Consider the following 25,109-nt stretch of genomic DNA (forward strand, 5'->3'; position numbering starts at 1 on the left):
CGCCACAGCCAGCGCCAGCGCCGCCGCCGCCGCCGTGAGCGCCAGCGCCGTCCGGCCCCGCCCGGAGCCCCGCGGGGGCTTTTGCTGTTGCCGCAGTTTCGGGTCGCGGTCGCGGAGCCGCTCCCGGGGCCGCTCCCGGGGTCCATCCCCGCCGCGCCGCCGCCGCTCGCCCGCCATCAGGGCAGTCGCGCTGGTGACGTCAGCGCTGCGCCCGCTGCGGCGGGGCCGGGGCCGCGCGCGCCCCCTGGCGGGCGGGAGGAACGCGCGCGGGTTCAGTCCTCCAGGGACCCCCGGCCCAAACCGGCCCCGAGGGGACAGCGACACCGCCGGGTGTCCCCGGCCAGCACTGCCACACGGTCCACGCTCCTCCTTATGCCCGCTGATCTCCCCAGCCTCTCCGGGGATACCCAAAGGGCCCGCAGCCTTCCCTAGGAGCACCCTGGAACGCCAGCCGTGCACCCACAGTGTCCCCAGGACCCCCAAGGGAATCCCACCCTGCACCCCCAGGACCTGCAAGCCCCACCAGTCTCCCCACAGAAGTTCCAATTCGATCCTGTCCCAGCTGGAATGCCAGGATCACCCCCAGGGATGGCAGACCCCAACACCCCACAGACACGGGCAGGGCCGTGGTGTTTGCAGGTTTATTGGGGGTCAGCCCTCGGGGCTGTTCCCGACGCACGGCAGCCCCGGCACGCGCCAGCGGCGGGCTCGGTGCAGCCGCAGGGACAGCCACTGCTGCTGGCCGCCCGGGAACGGGGACTCGGGCCGGGCCGGGCCATCGGCCTCCGCAGCCAGCGGGGGCGTCCCCGGCAGCGGGCCCGGCCCCTCCAGAGGGTCCAGGCCAGGGACAGGCTCCATGGATGCTTCCAGGGGGTGGGCGCCTTCGTCTGAGCCTGGGAAGGGACCGATAGGTTTGGGATGGGTTGGATAGACTAATAGGATGGTACATCGGATCCTGCTTCTGATATGGGTTCCTGTCCCTATTCCAATCCCATTCCCATCCTCATCCATCTCCCTGTCCCAGTCAGTCTTTGTCCCATTCTCCCTACACCACCCTGTCTCATCCCACCTCCACCCCATTCCAGTCCCACTCCACCTCATCCCATCCGACTCCCATCTCATCACCGCCCCAACTCCACCCTATTTCATCCCAATCCCATCTCATTTCCATCTCATCCCAACTCCACCCTATTTCATCCCAATCCCACTCCACCTCATCCCATCCCGTCTCCATCCCAATCCCATCTCCATCTTAATCTCCATCCCAATCTCCATCCCCTCCCCTCCAATCCATCCAAATCCAATAATCCAATCCCATCTCCATCTTAATCTCCATCCCATCCCATTCCCATCTCCATCTCCATGCCATCCCACCCCATCCCATGGCTCCCATCCCATCCCATCCCATCCCATCCCATGGATCCCATCCCACCCCACCCCATCCCTGCCGTGTCTCACAGCAGCGCCGGAGGCTGCCCCATGCCCGGGGGGCTGTCCCCGGCCCCCCCGGCTGCTGCAGCAGGCACCGCACGGCCGTGTCCGTGTGCCGGAAGACGCAGAGCGCGCGCAGGGCCCGCCGTGCCTCGGGGGCCAGCCCGGAGCTCTCGGAGCACACCAGCTCCCGCGCCGCCTCGAAGTCCCGCCGCAGCTGCAGGGCACCCTGCAGGCTGGCACGGGGACAGCGTGGGCACACACCCCCGGCAGGAGCCCCTGGCACTGCCACCACGCCGTGGCCACCGAGACCCTGGCGCTTCCACCACGCTGTGGCCACCACTGAGGTCCTGGCACTGCCACCACGCTGTGGCCACCACCAAGATCCTGGCACTGCCACCACTGAGATCCTGGCACTGCCACCACGCCGTGGCCACCACCGAGATGCTGGCGCTGCCATCAGACCCCCACCAGCATCAGCGGGACCCCCACATAACCCCTGGCACTGTCACCAGAGCCCCTAGGACGTGCACTGGCACACCACCAGTGCAAGCCCAACCTGCCACTGGGGCCCCTGGGCTGTCACTGGGACCCCTGGAACTGCAACTGGGACCCCCAGGACACCACTGGGACCCCTGGAACTGCCACTGGGACCCCCAGGGCCCCACTGAGACCCCCAGGACACCACTGGGACCTGCCCGGAGCTCTCGGAGCACACCAGCTCCCGCGCCGCCTCGAAGTCCCGCCGCAGCTGCAGGGCACCCTGCAGGCTGGCACGGGGACAGCGTGGGCACACACCCCCGGCAGGAGCCCCTGGCACTGCCACCACGCCGTGGCCACCGAGACCCTGGCGCTTCCACCACGCTGTGGCCACCACCGAGATCCTGGCACTGCCACCACCGAGATGCTGGCGCTGCCATCAGACCCCCACCAGCATCAGCGGGACCCCCACATAACCCCTGGCACTGTCACCAGAGCCCCTAGGACGTGCACTGGCACACCACCAGTGCAAGCCCAACCTGCCACTGGGGCCCCTGGGCTGTCACTGGGACCCCTGGAACTGCAACTGGGACTTCTGAAACTGCCACTGGGACCCCCAGGATGCCACTGGGAGCCCTGGAACTGCCACTAGGACTTCTGAAACTGCCACTGGGACCCCCAGGATGCCACTGGGACCCCCAGGACGCCACTGGGACCTCTGAAACTGCCACTGGGACCCCCAGGATGCCACTGGGACCCCCAGGACACCACTGGGACCTCTGAAACCGCCACTGGGACCCCCTGGGACCCCCTGGAACTGCCACTAGGACTTCTGAAACTACCACTAGGACCCCCAAAACTCCACTGGGACCCCTGGAACTGCCACTGAGACCCCCAGAACACCACTGGAACCCTTGGAACTGCCACTGGGAGCCCTGGAACTGCCACTGGGACTTCTGAAACTGCCACTGGGACCCCCAGGATGCCACTGGGAGCCCTGGAACTGCCACTAGGACTTCTGAAACTGCCACTGGGACCCCCAGGATGCCACTGGGACCCCCAGGACGCCACTGGGACCTCTGAAACTGCCACTGGGACCCCCAGGATGCCACTGGGACCCCCAGGACACCACTGGGACCTCTGAAACCGCCACTGGGACCCCCTGGGACCCCTGGAACTGCCACTGGGACCCCCAGGGCCCCACTGAGACCCCCAGGACACCACTGGGACCTCCAGGACACCACTGGGACTTCTGAAACTGCCACTGGGACCCCTGGAACTGCCACTAGGACTTCTGAAACTACCACTAGGACCCCCAAAACTCCACTGGGACCCCTGAAACTGCCACTGGGACCCCTAGAACTCCACTGGGACACCCAAGACACCACTGGCACCCCCAGGACGCCACTGGGACCCCTGGAACTGCACCCCCCGTCCCCAGTACCTGAACTTGATGCGGCGGGTCAGGATGTGATCCATCCAGGCCTCCAGGAAGGCCGTGGTGACCCGTGCCAGGGTGGGCACCTGGGCATCGTGGGGCAGGGCCTGGGCCCCCTGCAGCACCTGCCCCAGCACCGCCTGCACCGCGGCCGCCGCGTAGGCGCTGGGGGAGCTGGGCAGCTCTGGGGGACACAGGGACCCGCTTCAGCGACCCCCTAAATCCCCCCCAGAGCCCCCCCAGCCCCCAACACCCACCAGCGCGGGGCCCGAGCCGCCAGTGCCGGCCCAGGGGCATCGTCTGGTCAAAGATCTCAGCTGAGAGCCGCTTGCAGCTGGTGGAGAACATCCAGACCACGTCCCCGGAGAAGAGCTGGGACACGGGATGACACGGGGTAACACGGGATGACACGGGGTGACAGAGGCACCCCGGTGCTCACACCACGCTCCCGCAGTGCCACCACACCTGGATGCTGTTGGCCACGTCGCGGATCTGCCGGCACAGCTGGAGCTCCCACGGGGATCCCGGGGGGCTGGGGAGCGGCTCAGGGGGGCTGTCCCCAGGGATGTCCCCTGGCTCCGGGAAGGTCCTGCTCGCCTGCAGCACCAGCTGCTCTGCCTCTGCCTTCAGCACCTGGAGGGGAGCAGGCGGCGTGAGCCCAGCCCCGCTGTGTCCCCCGTGCCCCTCGTGCCCCCCGTACCTGCAGGTCTCCCTGGGTGAGCAGCAGGAACTGAGGCAGCGCCCAGGCCGCCAGGTACCGCCCGGCCCGGCCCGTCAGCCACGCGTGGGCGGCCGCCACCACCGCCAGGCAGCGGCCCAGCACCTGCAGCCGCAGGCACAGACCCCCGGGGGGGGCTGCGGGAGGGGGTCAGCACAGAGAGAGGGTCCCCAGGGCCGCCTGCCCCCCTCCCCAGACCCCTCTCACCGTGCGGGCGGGCGGGCAGCAGGCGCAGGCAGCGCAGGGCCAGCGCCAGGGCCGGGAAGAGGCACCGGAGCTGCTGGGCTGTGCGGCTGCACCCCGGCCCCGGGGACCCCCCCGGGGTCTCCAAGCACTTGTCTGACAGCCCTGAGCCCAGAGCACGGGTGAAATCTGGAGGAGAAACAGTCAGAAGGCCCCAACATCCCCCACGTGCACCTCACACCCAACATCTCCCACTTGAACCCCACACCCAACCCTTCACAGCACACCCCACTCCCTCACCCCATATCCACCGAGCACCCCACACCCTGCCCCTCGTCTTGTACCCCATAACCCACACCCTGCACCCCTCGCTGTGCCCCCCATACCCGTGTCCCAGCTGCAGAGCACGCTCCGGCACAGCAGCTGCAGGCAGAGCTGCCCCAGCTCCTCGCGGCACTCAGCGGGCACACGGACTGTGGGGACACAGCGGGGCTCAGGGGTGGCACAGGGACACCCCCAGGGAGCCCCGCGCCCCCCGTACCCCCACGTACCCACGGCGAGCGCGCGGCTCAGCTCCCACGCCGCGCTGACGGTGGCGCTGGGGGTGGCAGGGGGGGTGCCCGGGCTGTCCCCCAGCGCGGCACCCACAGCTTCCCAGAGCAGCAGGCGGTAGCGGGCGCTCAGGGTAGCAGCCACGGGGCCGCGGGCGGCATCCAGCCACCGCACGGCCTTCCAGCCGCCGGCGCTGCCCGGCCGCAGCCCCGGCGCCTCGGGGCTCTCGGACAGCACCGGCTGCCACAGGCTGTCAGCTGAGGCCACCAGCGCCCCAAAAACCTGTCCCATCAGCTCCTCGTCCTCCTGGCACAGCGCCTGCAGCTCAGCCGCCAGCGCCGGTGGCACCTCTGTTCCGGAAGGTTCTGTGCCCACCCCCGTGCCCCTCTCAGCCGCGTCGTGCCGCGGCGGCCACGGCAGCACCACGTCCTCCCAGCAGACGCGTCCATCCCTGATGTCCCCACTCTGCGGCCACAGGAGCGGCCGGAGCCTCCGGGCCACGGCCCGGCCCCGCTCGGCCGCCAGCAGCCGCAGCACCCCGCCCACCGTGAAGGCGCCGGGGGCCTCCGCCTCGGGGCCCAGCTCCTCCGCCAGCCCCCGCACCACGCCGTTGTAGATCTCCAGCCCCTGGAAGAGGTCAGCCAGGCGCTCAGAGGCCGGGGCAGGCCCGCCGCGGCGGCCGAGCTCCCGCAGGCGTCCCTCGAGGCGGCGGCCGGCCAGGCGCGCGGCTCGCCGCCACGCGCCGCCGCGCCGCGTCCGCCGAGAAGTCGCCGGCGCCGCCGGGGTGGGGCCGCACGTACCCCAGGAAGGTCTCGGTGCGGGGGTCCTCCCAGACGCACAGGCAGCGGCGCAGCGCCGGGAAGCTTTGCTCCAGCGGCACCACGATGGACGCCGCTTCGTCCTCGTCGTCGTCGTCGTCGTCGGTGTCGCCGCGCCGGCTCGGCCGTGGGGACAGCAGGCGGCGCAGCCCCGGGGTGACGCTGCGCAGCATGGCCTCTGCCCGCTGCAGGGAGCGTGCCAGCGGCCCCCGCGACCCGCCTGGGGGCACGGCACCCTCAGCATGGGGCAGCGACCACGGTGGAGGGCGGGGACCCCCAGTTTGATTTTGTCACTGTCACTGTCCCACTGCCACCCTCACCCTGAGACCCCTGGCACCCCATTACGCTCCCCACAGGTCCCCACAGCCCATTGGGGTCACCAGAGCCTTCCATCAATGCCCCCCACAAACACCCTGGACCCCATTAGGTTCCCCCGCACTCCCCCCAGAACCACGCAGCCCAGCGGGATCCCCGCAGCCCCCCAGAACACCGCACCCCCTTGTGCTCCCCGCAGCCCCCGGGGCTCTCACCGGGCTCGGGGGGGTCCCCGCGGGCAGCCCCATCGCCCGGGCCGGGCCGGGCCGTCAGCAGCAGCAGGATGAGGCCGCCCAGGCCGGCGTCGCCCACCTGGAGGGGAGCAGGGGGCTCAGGACCCCCGGCCCGGGGGCGGGGCCGCGCATGACCCCGCCCACCGCCGCACTGACCACGCCTCCCGATGTGGCCACGCCCTCGCCCTGAGCTCGCCACGTTTGGCCACGCCCCCCCGCCCCGTTGCCATGGAGACGCAGCACCGCCCGGGCCCGGTGCGGCGATGCGGGGCTCGGGCGGCCTCGGGCCCGCTGCCTGCCCCTGGGGCTGCACGCTCGGCCCCGCCGGCTGGAGCGGCGGTACGGCGCCGGGAAGGGAGCGGGCACCGAGCGCGGCCCGCTCCCGGTTCCGCCTCACGGCTGCTTTCTCTCCCCGCAGCGCCCTTCTGCCCGCGGCACCGTATGAACAGCCTCGCCGAGCCGCCGGCGCCGCCGCAAGGTGCCCCGCAGAGCGGGGTTCAGTGCGAGGGGGGCGAGGCGTGTCTGCTCTGGGACGACGGTGAGTGAGTGGGGCGGGGGCTACCGGGAATTGCCGGGAGACCGGGAACGGGGCGCGGGCTGCCGGGATCCGCAGCCTGGGACACTCCTCACCCGCCCCGTTCTCCGCCAGGCCCCTCGGTGGATTACTACCCGCTGGCCGATGACGATGAGGACGGCGACGACGATTACGAGTACGGCGAGAACGAGCTGGAGGCAGGTTTATCGTTCTTGGACGTTGCCGTGGCCGAGGGCGCCGTTCCCTACAGCTACTGCGGCTTCCGCAAGTCCTTCCTGTGCTCGGAGCCGCCGCCGCCGCTGCCCCGCACCGCTGCCACCGCCCTGGACGCGCGGCTGCACCGGCTGCCCACGGCCCGCCGGCCCTGGCTCACGGCAGAGGTGGGCAGTGCCCCCCGGTGTCCCCGGGGCTGGGGTTGACATCACCGGAGGGTCCCCGGGGCTGTCCTGACTCAGGACATCCCCTCTGTAGGAAGCTGAGAGGAACGCGCAGGAGCTGGTGGCAGAGGAGGAGCGGGCCAAGAGGAAGGCAGAGAAGAAGAAGCTGAAGAAGAAGGTGGGTGAGCTCTGGGAAGGGTCACTGCCAGCTCCTGGGGGTTGGGGACACTGCCTCTTCTTGGGGTGCTGCCAGCACTGCTCAGGTCCCTGAGCTGGGGGCTGGGGCTGGGGGACTGCATTTCTCTGCCTCACACCTGCTCTGGGTTCATGTTCTTCTCAGAAACAAAAAGACCGAAAGAAACGGGAGAAACTGGTTCAAGAGCAGAAGAACAAAGAGAACACTGACCCCGTGAGTGACCAGTCCGGCCTGCCCCTGCTGTTCCAGGGGTGCCCAGAGGTGGGGCCCAGCCAGCAGCCCCTGCCCTGTCACCTCACCCCTTCCTTCCTCTTGCAGAGCCCCCCAAGTGGCCCTGCAGGCAGTGGGCCCCCCTCAGATGGTGCTGAGGATGAGGAATGCTGCCCAGAGCCCTCCCCGTGCCCTGGGGACTCCACAGTGTCCTCAGGAGAGCCTGGCCCGGAGGACACAGCAGTGCCAGAGGTGAGGGAGGGTCTCCCCGTGGGGGTGGGGGGGTCCCAGGGCTCTGCCTGCCCATCCCACCCCTCCCTGCCTCCCCAGGAGGAGCTGGACCTGAGCTGCACTTTTGTCTGCAAAGCACGGGAGAAGGCAGGGGTCCGGCTGCCCCCCCCGGGCAGCGAGCGCTCCCCGGGCACGCAGAACGTGCAGCCAAGCAGGAAAGCGCCCAAGAAGGGAAGTGGGGACCCCGTGGAGGGACCTGTGTCCCCCCAGCCCCTCCAGGCCAGGCCGCCCAGCCCCGGCACCATCGAGCAGAGCCTGGCGCTTGCAGGTCGGTGCAGAGGGGCGAGGGAAGGGCTTTGGGGAGCTTCCCCCAGCTCAGAGGGGCTGTGCTGGGGGGCCTGTCCCCCCCTGTGCCCTCACAGCCCTCCCCGTGTCCCCTGCCAGGCCATGGCATCGAGGCAGCCCAGATGGGGCAGCACACCGAGGCCGTGTGGGCCTTCACCGTCGCCCTGGAGCTGAACCCCCGCGAGCACCGGTGAGCACGGGGGCTCGGGGCTGAGCTGGGGGGGGTCCTGGGGTGGCAGAGCCAGCCCTCAGTGACACCCCCCGTGTCCCCCCAGCCCCTCCAGGCCAGGCCGCCCAGCCCCGGCACCATCGAGCAGAGCCTGGCGCTTGCAGGTCGGTGCAGAGGGGCGAGGGAAGGGCTTTGGGGAGCTTCCCCCAGCTCAGAGGGGCTGTGCTGGGGGGCCTGTCCCCCCCTGTGCCCTCACAGCCCTCCCCGTGTCCCCTGCCAGGCCATGGCATCGAGGCAGCCCAGATGGGGCAGCACACCGAGGCCGTGTGGGCCTTCACCGTCGCCCTGGAGCTGAACCCCCGCGAGCACCGGTGAGCACGGGGGCTCGGGGCTGAGCTGGGGGGGTCCTGGAGTGGCAGAGCCAGCCCTCAGTGACACCCCTGTCCCCTCAGGCTCCTGGGGAACCGCTCCTACTGCCTGGAGAAGCTGGGCCGCTACGAGGAGGCGCTGGCGGACGCGGAGGCGGCGCTGGCGCTGCAGCCCGGCTGGCCCAAGGGCTCCTTCCGCAAGGGCAAGGCCCTGAGGGGGCTCCAGGTACCTGGGGGGGGCTCCAGGTACCTGGGGGGGGCTCCAGGGAATGTGCAGGGGGCTGGAGTCTGGGGGGGGACTGCAGGAGGGCTGGGTGGCATAGCTGGGTGAGGGGCTGTTGGGTTCTAGGAGTGAGTGTGGGGCTTTCAGTGTTGTTGGAGACAAACTGGGGGTTTTGGGGTGCTGGTGGGGTGGGCAGGGGGCTGAGGGGTGCCAGCCGGGCTGGCTGGGGGCTCTGGGGTGCCCGTGGGGCCAGGCAGGGGGTTGCAGGTGCCCTGTGGCCCCCAGCGCTTCGCCGAGGCCGCGCGCACCTTCGAGGAGCTGCTGCTGCAGGACGCGGCCTACGCCGAGGCAGCCACGCAGCTGGAGGCCTGCCGGGCCCAGCTGCAGGTGAGACCCCCCCATCCCAATCCCCTAGCCCCTGCCCCCCGTCCTGCTGTGCCCCCCACGCCTCACCCCTGTCCCCTCACAGCAGTGCAGCCGCCCCGGGGGTGTCCCCGTGTCCCCCTTCCTGCTCAAGGCTAAGGAGCCGCTGTTTCTCCCTGGTAAGGGACAGGGGTGGGTGGGCTGGGGGGACCCCGGGGCTATCCCTGAGTCCCCAGTGGGTGCCGAACCCCTTTGGCCCCTCGGCAGCAGGATGGACAAGCAGGAGCTGCCAGGACACGGGTGACAAAAGCGTGACGGGCAGCAGTGCCAGGAGCCCCACAAAAAACCCAGAACGGGCACCTGCAGTGGCCAGTGGCTGCCCAACGCTGCCACCGAGCCACCCCGCCAGGTACGGGGGTCTGCTCCTCTGGGAGGGGGCTCAGAGAGGGCCGCTGCTGGCTCTGGTGACACCAGCATGGCTCTTGGCAGGGACTGCTTCCCGCTCTGGGTGGGCAACGTCACCTCCCAGATCACTGAGAAGGTGCTGCGTCGTGCCTTCGGCCGGTGAGTGACCCCCAGGACTGCTCCTGCTGCAGGACCCGAGCCCCTGCCACCCCCTGGTGACCCCCCGAGCCCCTGCCACCCCCTGGTGAGCCCCTGGCACCCCCTGGTGACCCCCAGGCTCCCCAGCTGTGTCCCTGTCCTCGTTCTCTGGTGGTTTTCATCTGCAGGGGATGCATGGGGTGTAGTGTCTGACCCCCCAGGTTTGGGGGTCTCTATCCCACAGTTTGGGGTGTCTTTAACTGTTCCTCCTCAGCTTTGGGAGTCTCTGTTGCCCCATCCTGGAGATTTGGGGGCGTCTCAGTCTCTCCATCTTTGGGAGTCTTTCACCCTTCCCCAGCAGTTGGGGGTTGCTAAACCTGCTTTGCACGTTTGAGAGTCTCTGACCCTCCCACCTCGCAGGTTTCAGGGTCTCCAACCCTCCACCTCCCCATTTAGGAGTCCCTAACTGTTGTCCCCCATTTGGGGGTCTGTGCCCCCCACGTTTGGGGCTCTCTAACCCTCCACCTCCCCATTTAGGGATTTCTAACTGTTCTCCCCCCATTTGGGGGGTCTGTACCCCCAGGTTTGGGGCTCTCCAACCCCCCCATCTCCCCCCGTTTAGGGGTCTGTGTACCCCAGGTTTGGGGGTCTCCAACCCCCCACCTCCCCATTTAGGAGTCCCTAACTGTTGTCCCCCCATTTTGAGGTCTGTGCCCCCTAGGTTTGGGAGGCTCTAACCCTCCATGTCCCCATTTAGGGATCTCTAACCGTTGTCCCCATTTTGGGGTCTGTGCCCCCTGGTTTGGGGAGATCCGCTCCGTGCGGCTGCTCCCGGGGCGCCACTGTGCCTTCATCAACTTCCGCGGGAGAGCCGAGGCCGAGGAGGCCTTCAGGGCCATGCAGGTCAGCTGGGGGGGACTTGTGGGACCCCGCTGCACCCCTCAGGTGGCCCTGGGCCACGCTGTCGTGGTGCCAGCCCCTTGTGTCCGCAGGGTGCCACGCTGGAGGGCAGCGAGCTGTTGCTGCAGCTCAAGCACCCGGTGCACGCCACGCCGTCCCCCGTGCCCCGTGCCAAGGGCAAGGCCGCCCCCGAGGGGCTGCTCAGCTGACCCTGCCCTGCTGGGGGGTCCCTGGCAGCCCCCCTCACCTGCCTGTGCCTTGTCCCCCACTGCCAGGGGTGGGTGTCTGTCCTTCCCGCCTTGGGGGTGCCCACCCTGCAGCCCCCCGTGCTGAGCGGGTGGGCCTGGGCTGTTCCCCGGGGCCCCTCAGGGATTTGTAGCAATTTGGGTTTTGTTTTTTTTTTTCCTTTAAATAAATCTGAGATTTGTTTTTCTCTCTGGCCTTCCTTTGGGCTGGTGTCTCTCATCTCTCTCCCTCGCAGTTTTGGAGCCCCAGTGCTGCAGTCCCCCTGTGTCCCCCTGTGTCCCTCCCCATGTCACTGCGGCCCCGGGGGACAGCGAGGAGGGGTCTCCACCCCCCCTTAATGTCACTGCTTGGTGACAGGAGCTTCGGGGGGATGTGGTGGGGGTGTGACAGGCGTGAGATCAAATACAATTTGATTAATATGCAAATGGAGGGGGGCAGGGGCGGCCGCAGCCGGTAATTAATCACCGGTTAAAACAAATTAATGCCCGCGGTGGGAGGTGCTGGCCCGGAAAAATGGGGGGGGGTGGAGAGCTCTGGGGTCCATATTAAGGTGTTGCCTTTATTGCAAATATTTACACCGGGGCCGATAGAAAATAAAATTAAAAAAAAAAAAAAAAAAAACAAAAAAAGGTGGGGGTGTGACAGGCGTGAGATCAAATACAATTTGATTAATATGCAAATGGAGGGGGGCAGGGGCGGCCGCAGCCGGTAATTAATCACCGGTTAAAACAAATTAATGCCCGCGGTGGGAGGTGCTGGCCCGGAAAAATGGGGGGGCGTGGAGAGCTCTGGGGTCCATATTAAGGTGTTGCCTTTATTGCAAATATTTACACCGGGGCCGATAGAAAATAAAATTTAAAAAAAACAAAGAAAAAACAACCAAACAATGGAAAGACGAACCAAAAAAAAAAAGAAAAAATAATAATAAAAGCCTCAAAAGGGTGCACGGAGGGGGCGGGGCTGGGCTCGGCTCCTTTTGGAACCGAGCGCACCCGAACGGAGCCGAGCGCACCCGAACGGAGCGGTCTCGGCCCGAACCGACCCGAGTGAATCCGAACTCAGCCGAGCCGGGCCGAGTGGAGCCGCGCGGATCCGAACGGAGCGGTCTCGGTCCCGAGTGGAGCCGAACGGAGCCGAGCGCGCTCGGCTCAGTCCGCCACGTCGATCTCCTCCTCCGAGAGCTCGGCGGGCTCGGCGGTGCCGGTGCCGGTACCGGGAGCCCCCGGCGGCTCGGGCAGCCCCGCCAGCTGCTGCAGGGCGGCGGGGGGCAGCGCCTGCAGCGAGGCCACGTCCGCCCGCAGCTCCTCCAGGTCCCGCTTGAGCTTGGCGCGGCGGTTCTGGAACCAGGTGATGACCTGGGCGGCGGAGAGCGCCAGGCGCGCCGCCAGCGCGTCCCGGTCCACCGGGGAGAGGTAGCGCTGCCGCCGGAATCGCTGCTCCAGCTCCCGCAGCTGCTGCGCCGTGAAGGCGGTGCGGGACTTGCGGCGCTTCCTGCACGGAGGGCGCGGGCCCGGGGCGCCCGGCGGGGACGGACCTGCGGAGACAGCGGGGTTAGGGCACCGGCACCGGGCAGCGGCACCGGGAACGGCACCGGGAGCCCGGCTGGGCAGGGCCTGCGGGGGCAGGGCATGGCACCGGGAACGGCACCGGGAAGGGCAGCAGCACCGGGATGCCGGCGGGGAAGGGTTTGTGGGGCAGGGTACCGGCACCGGGACCCGGGCAGCACCGGCACCGCGGGCCTCGACGTGTCAAAGACACCGGTACGCGCACCGGGACCCGGCCCGGGCACGGCGGGTCCCGACCTGAGGGCACCGGTAACTGCAGCGGCACCGGCCCCGCCGTGTCCCGGTCGAACGGAGGCGAACCGGCCCGCTTCGAAACGAACCGAGTCGTGCCCAACCGAACCGAGCGAACCGACCCGCGGCCGGCACCGGAGGCCGGGACTCATCGTTCTACGGCGGCCGCGGCCGTGCCGGAGCCGCCCCCGTTGCGACCGGGGCTGAGACACCCGTGTTCCCCCGGCGGCGCTCCGGGAGCCCGGAACGGAACCGGGAGTCTCGGTGGAGAACCGGGATCCTCCTTCTCTGCGATTCCAGGAGACCGTGCTGCTCCCCAGATTCGGTCCCGTCGCCTCTCCCGGTCCCGGTGCCGCCGCTGCTGCCCCAAGCGACCCCGGGAACGCGGATCGCCGCCCCGAGCACGGCTGCACGCCGCCGCCGGGATCCCGGTCGCTGTCCCGATCTCCTTCCCGCTCCGGCCCCCGGTCCGTTCCAGCCCCGCCGCTGCCGGTGGCACCGAGCCGCCTCTCAGTAGCGCGGCTCGCTCGGGCCGTGCGTCCCCGGTAACACCGCTGGCTCCCGGGGTCTCTCCGCTCCTCGCCCGGTAGAGGAGCCCCGGGCGGTCCCGGCAGAGTCCGTGGGTCCGTCCCGGTAGCACGGCACGAAAACCCGATCCGCCGGTCCGGTAACGGGGCTTCCCCTCCGCTCTGGGAGCCCCGATCGGCCCCGTTTCTGTCCGTCCGTCCGTGCCGGTAACGGGGATTTACCGCCGCTCAGGGAGCCCTGACCGCTCCGTTGTCAGTCCGTCCTTCCGTCGCGTGTTCGTTGATCACGGAAGCCGGGGCTGTCCCGGTAACGAGGCTTTACCTGAGTTACCGGCACCGCCATCTGTCCGCCGGTCCCGCCGTTACCGGCGGCCGGTTCGCCACCGGGTTCGGTTCATTCCGAGATCCCCGCTCGGCCGTGTCCGTCTGTCCGGCCGGTACCGGAGCTGCACGCGAGCCCCGATCGCTCCCGTGTTTGTCCGGCCGGCAGCGAGATTTTTCGTTAATTTTATCAGTCCCGTGTCTGTCCGTCCGTGTGGCCGGTAACGGGAATTTACCTCCGCCCCGGGAGCCGCTCTCGCTCCCGTTTTTATCCCTCTGTTCACCCGGTAACGATTTATTTCGTTAATTCTTTTTTTCGATTTTTCTGTCGATCTGTCCGTCCGGTAACGGGCCTTTTTACCTTAATTCCGGGAGCCCCGCTCGGCCCCGGTTTTGTCCGTCTGTCCGTCCCGGAAAAGGGATTTTTTCTGCCCCGTTCCTGTCCGTCTGTCCAGCCGGTAATGGGATATTTTCGCTCACTTATTTCGTTCCTTGCCGTGTCCGTCCGTCCGATAACGGGGGTTTTTACCTTAAAACCGGGCGCCCGAGGCGTGCCCGTTGTGTTCGTCTGTCCGCCCGTTAACGGGCTGCTTTATTCGTTAATCGCAGGATCGCGGCTCTGTCTGTCCGTCTGTCTGCCCGCTGTGGTGGCTTCCTTAATTACCGGAGCACCTCTCCGTAATTAGGGAATATTTTTTTCCCCGTTAATTACCGGAGTCTGGCTCCGTCCTCGTCCATCTGTCCGGCCGGTAACGAAGGCTCGGTTACTCACGGGAGGGCTGATCCAGCGGCCCGTGTCCGTCTGTCCGGAGGGTTTTTCGTTACCGGCGTGAGTCGCGTTGTGCCCAACCGAATCCGTTAATTACCGGCACGCTGCTCTGCCGTGACTGTCGGTCTGTCCCTCCCGGTAATATTTTTTTTTTCCACGTTAATCACGGAGACCCTCGCTGTCCGTCTCAGTCAAGGACGGTAATTATTTTTCTGCGTTAATTACCGGACCCTTTTTCGGTCTGTCCGACCCGGTAACGGTTTTATTCATTCCCGGCGAGGTCGAGCTTTGCCTGTCCGTGTGTCCCTCCGTGTGCGGGATTTTCCGTTAATCCCGGAGGCACGATCTGTCCGTCCGTGTCTGTCTCTCCAACACAGGAACGGATTTTTTCGTTCCCGGAGGCGCCGTGCTGTCTGTCGGTGTCCGCGCTGTCTGTTCGTCCTCCCGGTTCGGCCGAGCCCGCGAGATGTGGGGCGGGTTCGTGCCGGACCCCGCCGGTACCGGGCTGCTCCGGCAGGCCGAGCCGCGGTCGGAGCCGCCGTTCCCGCTGAGGCTCGGGGCCGGTACCGGGTTTCCGTTGCCGGCGGGCCCGATCCGCCGCTCGGCCGCCGCGCTCGGTCACGGTCACGGTCACGACTCGGCAGCGCCGATCCACCGCCCGGTGCCGCGGCTCCCGGTAAAGCTGCCGGCCCCGGCGCTGCCGGTTCTCGCGGAGCTCCGGTGCCCGTGGCGGCTCACCGGGGCCGGGGCTCGCTCCGGTTCCCGGTGTCCGGCCCCGGGACTTCTCCGTCCCTTCGGACTGAGGCTGCCGCGTGTCCCCGGTGTCCCGGCCGAGCACCGGCGCCTTCTCGGGCCTCCCAGCCGCGCTCGCCCCTCTGGGACGAGGAGGAAACTTCCCGGGACGGGGGACGCGGGACGTCCCTGGCCTCGCCACGGCCTCCCCACCGCCCTCCCGCCCCGCCACCTGCCCGGTGCCCGGTGCCCGCTCCCGGCGGCCCCCCCAGCCCCGCGATTCCCGTTCCACCGCCTTAAAGCCCCGGGATACCGGGAGGAGGAGGAGGAGGAGCCACCGACGCCCCCCCTGTCGAGGGGGGGGGACCGACCCCTCTCCGCCACTACCGGGGCGCAGCCCCGCGCCTTCCCCCGGTTGTCTCCCCCATTTTAACCCACCCCAGTGGGTCCCCCCTCCTCCTCCGCTCCCTCCTCATCCTCACCGCTGCTCTTACCCTCACCCAAAAAATTTATTGGCTCTTTTGCTCTAAAATGCCCCATAAAAGCATCGGGGCCGCGGCTGGGAGTGATTAAGCCCTTTTGGGTGGGTTTTGGGTTTCAGAGCCATAAATCCACCCGCCCCCCCCTTACCCCCGGCACATTCCCGCTGCCCTTTCCCGGTACAAATAGCTCCGGGATTTCGGCCGCTCGTAAAAATCCCGGGATGCCGCACACGCAGGTGAGGCCCGGCTGGCGACGCCGCGTCCGGATCACCCGGCGGCTTTGGGGCCGGGGGATGCCGGGGAGGAGATTCGGCACCCCCCGGCCCCAATCCCGCCGGGGGTCCCCGTGGCTCTGCCGCTGGGATCGGGGACACGGCGGGGTCACGGGGGTCACGGCGGTAATGAACCTGCGGACGGGGCGGGGGGAGCGCACGGAGCCGGCCTGGGGGAGCAGGTGCAGGGGGATCCGGCAGCGCCCATGCCAGGATTATGGAAGTGGGGAGGGGGCGGGAGGGAGTGGGGGGGATTTTTCCAATCTTGCTGACAAAGGCAGAACGCGATCTCCCGGCTGGAAATCGGAGTTTGACAAATTCAACCTTGAAATTTCCCAGCAGCCGGAGCAATTAAAGGCCGGCGGGTGCGGGGGGTGGGGTGGGGAGGGGGCTCGGTTTGGGAGAGGGACACGGGGCCCCTCGCACGGCGGCGTGCCGGGCACGGCGGCGTTTGCACGGATTCCTCGCACGCGGCTTTTGTCCTCTCCGCAGGGCGCGGGGAGATGGCGGAGCCGCCGCGGCCGCGCGTGCCGCCGGCTCTCGCCGGGGGACGGAGCCCACCCCGAGCTGGGACCCCCCCGCTCCCACCCCCCAGCGGGGCTGCCAGCTCGGATGGAGCCCTGGGAGCCCTGTCCCTCCCAGCAGCAGCGCTGGAATGAGGCCACCGTGCCGGCCACAGGGCCCGGTGAGCAGGGAACGGGGGTCCCGGCCCTTCCCGGGGGTCCCGGCCCTTCCCGGGGGTCCCAGCCGTCCCCGGGGGTCCCAGCCCCATGGGAACGCCGCGGTCTCAGCGCTGTTTTAGCGCCCACAGAGGGAAATGGCTGCTGGCGGTGATTCCGTGCCCCCGTGCCGGTGGGAGCTGCCCCCCAGCCGCTGAGCAAACCCCTCTGGAACGCTCCGGCTCCGCCGGGATCCCGGGAATGCCGGGCTGGGAATGCGGCAGCGCTGCCACCGGGGGTCTGCAGGAGCCCGGTAGTGCTGCTCACCCCGATGGATGGGGGGTCACCCTCTCGTCAGCCCCCCGGTATCCCCACCCTGCTCTTCAGCGGCTGCGGTGGATCCCTGCTCCCCGATCACGGTGCTGGCACCTCCTTCCCTCCCAGAGCCCCCACTCGTGTCCCGAGGCGGCCGCTGGGGCATTTCTGGGGTGGGCTGAGCCCCCCCCAACCCTGCCCGACCCCTCCGGCCTCCCCCCGGGGTGGGAAGTGCTGGCTGCAGCTGCCGGGAACACAGGATGGGAAACGCTTCTCACCCCAAAGCAGGCCACAGGGTGGGAACCAAACGAGCCCTCGGGGCTTTCGCAGGAACACGGGAGCTTCCTGCGGAGCCGGGACAGTGCCCGGCGCTGGCCCGGGGCCCGAGGGCACGGGCACGGCGTGGGGCTGGGGGCACCCCGGGGCACTGCCCCCGCTGTGGCCCTGGCATCCTGCGGAGCCGGGACAGTGCCCGGCGCTGGCCCGGGGCCCGAGGGGACGGGCACGGGCACGGCGTGGGGCTGGGGGCACCCCGGGGCACTGCCCCCGCTGTGGCCCTGGCAGCCCCCGCCTTTGTCCCTCTCCTCCGCCCCGGGGGTGTCCCTGGGGGTGTCCTGGAGGTCTGGGGCCACCTCCCAGCCCCTCAGGCCCCGTCCCCGGCCGTGAGCAGCGCCGGGGCACACGCGTGTGTTTGTGTGTGTGTTCATGAGTGTGCACATGTGAGCGGGCTTGTGTCATCCACGTATGAGGGGACACCGAGGGGTGTTGGTGCTGGAGCTGGGGCTGCTGCCGTGTCCCCCCACCCAGCACCCCCATCTCGGGGGCTGCCGTGGCCGGGTATTCCTGCAGCCGGGACAGGGAGCGGGGTGGTGGGGGACCAGGGGTGTCAGGAGCAGGGTGCTGGGGTATCAGGGGTGTCAGGAGCAGGGCGCTGGGGTGCCAGGGGTGTCAGGAGCAGGGTGCTGGGGTGCTCGGGGTGTCAGGAGCAGGGTGCTGGGTCTCCGGGGTGCCAGGGGTGTCAGGATCAGGGTGCTGGGGTGTCAGGATCAGGGTGCTGGGGTGTCAGGATCAGGGTGCTGGGGTGTCAGGGCTCCGGGGTGTCAGGAGCAGGGTGCTGGGAGTGCTGGGGTGTCAGGAGCAGGGCGCTGGGGTGCCGGCGCAGCGCGGGGTAACGCAGTTCGGGGTGCGGCTCCCCCGGAACGCGCCTCCCCCCCGCGCCGCCCTGCTCCATTATTTATCGGCTCCATCCCAATATCGCGCCGCAGCGCTCCGTAACGCGATTAGGGCCTCGGCCCCGCGCGGCCCCGGCACATGGAAATCGCTGGCAAATGAATTTTCCTTTAATAAGGGAACAGCTCGGAGCGGAATTAAAGTGTAAGGAGCGGCGGCAGCGCCGGGGGGGTGCCGGGAGCCCCCCCGCGCCGGGGGACGGGACCCCAGCAATTACTGGCAATAAATGCTGACCCTGCGCTGGGCTGGGACCTCGGCGGAGCCGGGAATAATGGGATTACACCTGGCTCCGGTGAACGGGGATGGATGTGCCGGGGGAGCCAGGGGAGACCGGGATCCCTCCCTGGGGCTGTTGGCAAATCATCGATTCATTAACGGGAGCGGCATCGGCCCCCGCGCTGCGGGGCTCCGAGCAGCCACGGCACCGGGGAGCGAGCGGGAGTGGGGTGGGATTAATGGGATGGGGTGGGATGGAACAGAACTGAGGTGGGAAGAATTTGGATGATTTGGGATGAGATGGAATTGGGGGAATGCGGTGGGTTTGGATGGGGTGGATGGAACAGAATTGAGAAGAATTGGGATGATTTGGGATGGGGTGGAATTGGGATGGAATGGGGTGGGATAAAATGAGATGGGGAGGAAATGCAATGGGATGGGATGGATGGGATGGGATGGAACAGAATTGAGATGATTTGGGATGGGATGGAATTGGCATGAAATGCAGTGGGATAAAATGAGATGGGGAGGAAATGCGATGGCATGGGATGGATGGAACAGAATTGGGAGGATTTGGGATGGGATGGAATTGGGGTGAAATGGGGTGGGATAAAATGAGATGGGGAGGAAATGCAGTGGGATGGAATGGATGGAACAGAATTGAGATGGGAAGAATTGGGATGATTTGGGATGGGATTGGCATGAAATGGGGTGGGATAAAATGTGGATTGGAGGAAATGCAATGGGATGGGATGGATGGGATGGAACTGGGATGAGACAGGATGAGAGAAAATGAGATGGGGATGGGATGGGGGCATGGGGACAGCGCAGGGCTGGGGACACACGGGGCCCGGCACACGCCTCCACGGCTCCCACGCCCGTGTGTCCGTGTGGCCACAGCCACCCCAGCGGGCTCCTGGCAGCCGCGTGTGCGGGCACGGCTGCGTGCAGGTGTGTGCGGCTGTGCCCAGGTGTGCGTGCAGGGCCCACGACCACTCCAGCTCACACCCAGAGCCGCCACACGCGTGTGCAGGATCACACACACACGCGGGGACACCAGTGCCGGTGCCAGGCACCGGCCGGGGTCAGCGGGTCCCGCCGGCCCCGGGCCCAGCTGCCGCGCCCCCCCGCAACCCCCTGCTCGCTCCGGGGCCTCCATTTGTGCCTGGGCCAAACTCCAGCCAAATGGGCCGGGGGCGGGGGCGGGGGGGTTGCATTTCAAAGGCTCCGGCTGCAGCAAACGCCGCTGCCCCCCCGCCGGGCCGCCCACGCCCCCTGACCCCCGCACGGCACGGCCGCGATAGGGGGGGCTCCCCGAACCCCGTCCCAGCAGAGGGACCCGCTGGGACCCCCCCTGGGGTCCGTCCAGGGCTGACCTGGGGGTTTGGGGGGGCGTGGGATCCCCTCCGGGGATCGCTGCCCACCGAGCGGGGGTCTCTGTGCCGGGGGACGGGGGGGCTCCGAGTGCCCCCGGGTGGTGCCCGGCGTGGGGCAGCGCCAGGCTCGGCGTGGCACCGGGAGGGCCGCGGCGGGCAGCGGGCCGGTGGCGGGTGCCGCGGCGGGGCCGGGGCGGCGGCGGGGCCATGAGGATTCAATTAGGGCTGAGCGCGGGGGACTCGGCTCGGAAATGGCCCGTCTGGGCGTTGACAGCCCGGCCCCCGCCCAAGATGAACGAGCCCCGGATTAAAGCGCGGAGGGGTGACAGGGGCACCTGGGCAGCGAGGGGGCTGCGGGGACTGCAGGGGGGCGGGACCCCGCTTTTGGCACGGCCACGGGGGCACTGAATAACCGGGAGGGGGTCCCCAGTGAGGAGGGGGGGATGTGACACCAGCGCCACTACGGGGCCACCCCTAAACCTGGCTGGGGACACCTCGAGCAGTGTGTGCCCACAGCGCTGGCAGCAGCGTGGGGGCACCGCGGGCGTCCTGCGCGGCTCTGCCATGCGTAGCATTGAAGGGGAGGGGGGGCACACGCCCCTGTCATCCCGCAGGACCCCCGAGGGGGCCCGTCCGTGGCTGCGAGCGCGGCGCGGGGCTCGGGGGATCGATGGCCGCGCGGGTCACCGCTGCCATTAACCCCGGCGAGGCAGCGCCCCGGGGTTAATTAAAGTGAAGTGCAACGAAACGCGGCGGCGGCGGCGGGGGGGTGACAGCGGCGGGGGTGGCACTCGTAGGGGCCGCGGGTGGGTGGGTGCTCCAGGGGACACTGCGGATGTCACACTGGGGACGGGGGACAGCGCGGGTGGGGGGGGCAGGTGGCACTCGGAGCGTCCCCGTGTCACACGTGCTGCCTGGCAGAGCCGGGTAGGAGGAAGAAGAGGCGTCGCAGAGGAAGCCCCATCCTTCCTCCCGCTCCCAGCCCGGCGCTATTCTTAGCCCCGGTCTGTCCTGCATCCTCCCCGCCCGGCGGGGTCCGCACCCTCGGGGTGCGACAACAGCGGGACCCCGAGCGAGGACACCCCCGCGGGGACCCTGTCCCGCTCCGGGCCGCGCTCCCCGCCCCCAGCCGCCACCGTAACTTTAGACCCGACAGCTGCTCCGGGCCCGCCGCCTGCAGCCCCCGCGGCTCGGCACGGCACGGCACGGCACGGCACCGGGTGTCCCCATTGCCGCGGGGCTGCAGGAGGGCTCTCTGCTCCCCCGAGGATGGCCGAGAAGAGGGAGATGCAGCCCCCGGTGCCCGTCTTGCTGTGGGTAGAGGAGGTGGCTCTTGGCGTCCTCTGGATGTGGGCAGGGGGGTGGCACGTGTCACCCACCCCCGAGCAAAGCGTGATGAGTGTGTCACCCCACCCCAGAGACCTCGGGGACACCGCCTGTCCCCAGGACGCGTCTCTGCGATTGGGGACGCGGGGACGGAGCCCCACGGGGTTTGGGGACAGCGGGGTGTCCCTGGCTGGGCAGGGGCTGCGCGGTGCCCGTGGTGACCGAGCCCGTGGTGACCCCGCGTGGCGGGACCCTGGCGGGCACGGCGGGGTCAGCGGCGCATTCCTGCTCCCGCGGGGCGATCCGGTTACCGGCCGGCCCGGCCCCGGCCCCGGCCCCGCCATTAATCTTCCCGGGTGCCCTTTGGAATTTGCCGCCCGGGGGGGTGTGGGGGTCCGGGGGGTGCAGGAAGAGCGGGAGGATGGATGAGGATGAGGATGGGATGAGGATGGGATGAGGATGAGGTGGAGATGGGGATGGTCAGCGGCGCATTCCTGCTCCCGCGGGGCGATCCGGTTACCGGCCGGCCCGGCCCCGGCCCCGGCCCCGCCATTAATCTTCCCGGGTGCCCTTTGGAATTTGCCGCCCGGGGGGGTGTGGGGGTCCGGGGGGTGCAGGAAGAGCGGGAGGATGGATGAGGATGAGGATGGGATGAGGATGAGGATGAGGTGGAGATGGGGATCGAACGGACACAGGGATGTGGATGGGGATGGGATGAGGCGGGGATGGGGAGGGAGCACGCCCCGGTTCACCCCTCCAGGAGCACCCCCTGGTCCTGCCGGGCTCCCCCACGTCTCTGCAGCCCCGGTCCCGCGGCGGAAGCCCGGTGTGGCGGCCGGAGCCGCGGGGTGATGGCGGCACGGCCCCTCCCTGCCGGGACCACACTCCGGCAGACGGCGTTGCCATAACGAGCCCAAATTGTTTTAGGGATCAGGGGACCGGTGGGCGACAGCCGTGACAGAACACATCCCCCCGGCTGGAGACGGGCTCTGGGGACAGTCCCCAGCCTCTTCTCCGCCCTGGGACCCCGGTACCGACACCGGCACGGCCGTGATGGGAGCTCAGAGCGGCGTGGTGCCCCCCGGTACCGGGCTCTGAGCAGGGCTGGGGGCTTGAGCAGCTCCCGGGACACCGGCTGTGCCCCTGCCCATGGGGAGGGGGCCGGGAGCGCCGTCCTGCTGCTAACGGAGCCGCCAGCCCCGTGGGACGAAGGGCTTCCTGCGAGGAAGGTGGGACAGCGAGGGAAAGACAATAAACCCCAGGAAATGCTGGAATAGCGGAGGGAACGGCCGTGCCGTCAGCGCTGCGCCCGGACGGAAGCCTCGGGGCGCTGGGGGCAGCCCCACAGGAGCGCAGGGACCCGCCTGAGCCCTGGCACACGGGCTGGGCTGTCGTGGGCACTCCCAATCTCGCTGTGATTTGCCCCAAATCCTCGTCCCGGGGTTATCCACACCTTGTTATACCATGGGGAGTCAGGGGGGACGCGAGGCCCACGGGGAAGGGATCGCTGTGATGTCCTTGCTGATGGTTCCACGGGGCTCCAGGGAGTCCTTGCCCTGCCCTGGCGGGTCCCAGGTGCAGGTGGGCTCGGTGGGAGCCCCTTGCCAGGCTGAGGCCGCGGGCACGCGGGTGCTGAGCCCCCGTGCTGGGTGATTTATGGCTGGGAAGCACCGGCACGGGCGGGCCGGGACAAACCCGCCAGGAAACAGCGACTTCAAAGGGTGGAACAATGGAGGGATGGCGAGTGCCACCGCACTGGGGCACGCGGGGCACTGGGAGGTGGCACTGGCACCCACACTGGGACACACGGGGCACTGGGCCCCCCGCGGTGGCACTGCCATCCACACCATGGCACTGGCATCTACCCCATGGCATTGGCACCCACACTGTGGCACTGAAATGCACACCATGGCATTGGAACCCACATCATGGCTCTGACACCCACACCATGGCCCTGGCACCCACTTTGTGTCACCAAGTCCCACATTGTGGATGCACTGGGATCCATGTCATGGCCCTGGGACCCACATGGCATTGGAACACACATCGTGGCATCTACACTGCAGCAGCACTGGGAGCCGTGCCACAGCACCAGGGGGTGGCACTGGCACTGTGGCACCCTTGCTGTGACACCCACACCACAGCACCAGCATCCACGTCAGGGCAGCAGCACCCAATCCACAGGCCCTTGGGAGCAGGCCGGCAGCCCCCAAGGGCAGCCACGCCTGCCCTCTGTGCCCACCTGTACGCCCTGTGCACTCCATGCCACATCCCATGTCCCATCCCATGTCCCATGTCCCAAATCCCCTATCCCATATCCCATATCCCATCCCATGTTGCATCCCACATCTCATATCCCATATATCCTATCGCCTATCCCACATCCCACATCGTGGCACTCTTGCTGCGACACCCACACCACAGCACCAGCATCCACGTCAGGGCAGCAGCACCCAATCCACAGGCCCTTGGGAGCAGGCTGGCAGCCCCCAAGGGCACCCACGCCTGCCCTCTGTGCCCACCTGTACGCCCTGTGCACTCCATGCCACATCCCATGTCCCATCCCATGTCCCATGTCCCAAATCCCCTATCCCATATCCCATCCCATCCCATGTCACATCCCATATCCCAAATCCCATATCCCCTATCCCCATATCCCACATCCCATACTCCATATCCCATACCCCATATCCCAAATCTCATATCCCCTATCCCCTATCCCAAATCCCATATCCCCTATCCCCATATCCCACATCCCATACTCCATATCCCAAATCTCATATCCCCTATCCCCTATCCCAAATCCCATATCCCCTATCCCCATATCCCACATCCCATACTCCATATCCCAAATCTCATATCCCCTATCCCCTATCCCAAATCCCATATCCCCTATCCCCATATCCCACATCCCATACTCCATATCCCAAATCTCATATCCCCTATCCCCTATCCCAAATCCCATATCCCCTATCCCCATATCCCACATCCCATACTCCATATCCCAAATCTCATATCCCCTATCCCCTATCCCAAATCCCATATCCCACATCCCATACTCCACATCCCATATCCCAAATCCCATATCCCAAATCTCCTATCCCACATCCTGTATCTCATATCCCATATCCCAAATCCCCTATCCCATATCCTACCCCCCTATCCCATACCCCACATCCCCTATCCCATCCCCTCTCCCCCCCCATCCCGCAGCCCCCGCCGCCTCCTGGGGGCCCTGCCCCGCCGCCGGTCCCGGTGTGGCCGTGCCGGGGGGCTCGGGGGGGCCGCACCCTCCAGACAAAGGCTTGGAGGAAACCCCGGCGGCCAAACCAACCCGGGAGACGCGAGGAGGTGCCCCGAGCCCGCTCCCCCGGCCCCCGCGCCAGCGGGGAATGCCGGTGGCAGGGCCGGGTGCCACTCCTCGGTGCCACTCCTCGGTGCCACGAGTGCTGCCACTCCCCGCGGGGCTCCTCCGGGCGGCTGCGGGGGCTGGGGGGTCCCGGGGGCGGCGCTTTCCCAGGCCCCGCCGTGACCCCTCTGTCCGCAGGAAGGTGCCCCCCTTCCCCCTTCCCACGCCGGCGGGCATCCCGGTGCCAGGGCCGGTGCCCACATCCTCAGGAAGCGGGCAGGAAGCACTGGCCGGGGGTGGGGAGGGCACGGCGTGGGGCAGGGGGCTCAGCGTGGGCCCGTCACAAGGCCCTGGCGTCATTTAGAGCCGCTCAGGCGGTGACAGGAATTAAATTGCGTTTGGGTTTTCTCATCAGTCTCATCCCGGCGCTTCGTTACAGGGAACGTCCCCGCGCTGGGGCGGCGGCTCATTCCCGGCGTGACAGCTCATTCCTGTCGTGACAGCTCATTCCCGGCGTGCCCGTGCCGCTGGGCATGGAGGGCATGGCATGGCATGGCATGGCATGGCATGGCACGGCACGGGCATGGATGGCTGTGTGTTGCCATGGGTGCCCTGGGGTGGGAGGCCAGGATGCGGGACAATACAGTGCCACACGTGTCCCCACGGTGCCCACCGCGTTCCAGAGGCCGGGCATGGCCCCTCAGCCGGCAGTGGTGCAGCCGGGGGGTCCCGCACGGCCGGGGGGTCCCGCACGGCGGGGTCCCCCCCTGTGCCCATCCCCGGGGCAGGGCAGAGTTAGGGTGAGCCCCAGAGTGAGAGCCCGTGGGGCTGGTGGGTTTTGGGGGTCTTTGGAGGGGGCAGGGGT

General features: G+C 68.1%; 4 protein-coding genes across 8 annotated transcripts in view; 1 reads left to right on the plus strand and 3 right to left on the minus strand.

Annotated features, from left to right (window-relative positions):
- Nucleotides 1-206, minus strand: part of MOGS (mannosyl-oligosaccharide glucosidase) — a 2,748-nt gene extending 2,542 nt beyond the window's left edge. Inside the window, 1 exon segment of the mRNA XM_039723457.1 lies at nt 2-206. Coding sequence (XP_039579391.1) covers nt 2-177 — 176 coding nt within the window. The 5' untranslated portion in view covers nt 178-206.
- Nucleotides 207-217: 11 nt separating this feature from the next.
- Nucleotides 218-6,322, minus strand: CCDC142 (coiled-coil domain containing 142). 5 transcript variants are annotated; one of them, XM_039723418.1, is made up of 11 exons: nt 6,151-6,319; nt 4,802-5,840; nt 4,637-4,723; nt 4,275-4,439; nt 4,050-4,204; nt 3,815-3,982; nt 3,607-3,721; nt 3,356-3,533; nt 1,810-1,884; nt 1,459-1,738; nt 628-893 (listed from the first exon to the last, which is right to left on the minus strand). In XM_039723418.1, exons 1-11 carry the CDS (start codon nt 6,181-6,183, stop codon nt 642-644), a joined length of 2,547 nt encoding a protein of 848 aa, XP_039579352.1. In that variant the 5' UTR covers nt 6,184-6,319; the 3' UTR covers nt 628-641. The 5 variants fall into 5 exon arrangements, with proteins under 5 accessions (XP_039579341.1, XP_039579352.1, XP_039579361.1 ...); XM_039723427.1 differs by having other exon boundaries at nt 1,459-1,723; nt 1,855-1,884; nt 6,151-6,318; XM_039723407.1 differs by having other exon boundaries at nt 218-893; nt 1,459-1,884; nt 6,151-6,322.
- Nucleotides 6,262-11,063, plus strand: TTC31 (tetratricopeptide repeat domain 31). The gene is made up of 14 exons (XM_039723754.1): nt 6,262-6,706; nt 6,818-7,083; nt 7,175-7,258; nt 7,421-7,489; nt 7,595-7,738; nt 7,817-8,045; nt 8,162-8,252; nt 8,684-8,825; nt 9,108-9,209; nt 9,292-9,364; nt 9,453-9,594; nt 9,675-9,749; nt 10,529-10,631; nt 10,721-11,063. The coding sequence occupies exons 1-14, from the start codon at nt 6,397-6,399 to the stop codon at nt 10,835-10,837; spliced, it is 1,947 nt and encodes a 648-aa protein (XP_039579688.1). The 5' UTR covers nt 6,262-6,396; the 3' UTR covers nt 10,838-11,063.
- A 723-nt stretch (nt 11,064-11,786) lies between these two features.
- LBX2 (ladybird homeobox 2) lies at nt 11,787-24,604 on the minus strand. The gene is made up of 7 exons (XM_039724146.1): nt 24,230-24,604; nt 15,650-15,943; nt 14,631-15,314; nt 14,231-14,320; nt 13,529-13,794; nt 12,639-13,384; nt 11,787-12,408 (listed from the first exon to the last, which is right to left on the minus strand). The coding sequence occupies exons 1-7, from the start codon at nt 24,602-24,604 to the stop codon at nt 12,023-12,025; spliced, it is 2,841 nt and encodes a 946-aa protein (XP_039580080.1). The 3' UTR covers nt 11,787-12,022.
- Between the last annotated feature and the right edge of the window lie 505 nt (nt 24,605-25,109).

The sequence above is a fragment of the Passer montanus genome, unplaced genomic scaffold (genome assembly GCF_014805655.1).
Source record: "Passer montanus isolate IOZ18808 unplaced genomic scaffold, ASM1480565v1 scaffold109, whole genome shotgun sequence".
In the NCBI taxonomy this organism is placed as follows: Eukaryota; Metazoa; Chordata; class Aves; order Passeriformes; family Passeridae; genus Passer; species Passer montanus.

Bases quoted from the DNA above. Each gene is read 5' to 3' on its own strand.
- CCDC142 (XM_039723407.1), bottom strand. From the start codon at position 6,183: ATGGGGCTGCCCGCGGGGACCCCCCCGAGCCCG. The intron at 3,722-3,814 runs GTGTGGTGGCAC...CCCGTGTCCCAG, and splicing joins ACGTGGCCAACAGCATCCAG to CTCTTCTCCGGGGACGTGGT. The intron at 1,885-3,355 runs GTACTGGGGACG...GTCTGATGGCAG, and splicing joins ACCCGCCGCATCAAGTTCAG to CGCCAGCATCTCGGTGGTGG.
- TTC31 (XM_039723754.1), top strand. From the start codon at position 6,397: ATGGAGACGCAGCACCGCCCGGGCCCGGTGCGGCGATGCGGGGCTCGG. The intron at 7,259-7,420 runs GTGGGTGAGCTC...TGTTCTTCTCAG, and splicing joins AGAAGAAGCTGAAGAAGAAG to AAACAAAAAGACCGAAAGAA. The intron at 7,739-7,816 runs GTGAGGGAGGGT...CTGCCTCCCCAG, and splicing joins AGGACACAGCAGTGCCAGAG to GAGGAGCTGGACCTGAGCTG.
- LBX2 (XM_039724146.1), bottom strand. From the start codon at position 24,604: ATGACGCCAGGGCCTTGTGACGGGCCCACGCTGAGCCCCCTGCCCCAC. The intron at 13,385-13,528 runs GTAACTCAGGTA...ACGGACGGACAG, and splicing joins GCGGACAGATGGCGGTGCCG to AAACGGGGCCGATCGGGGCT. The intron at 12,409-12,638 runs GTACCGGTGTCT...CTGTCTCCGCAG, and splicing joins CGGGCCGGGTCCCGGTGCGC to GTCCGTCCCCGCCGGGCGCC.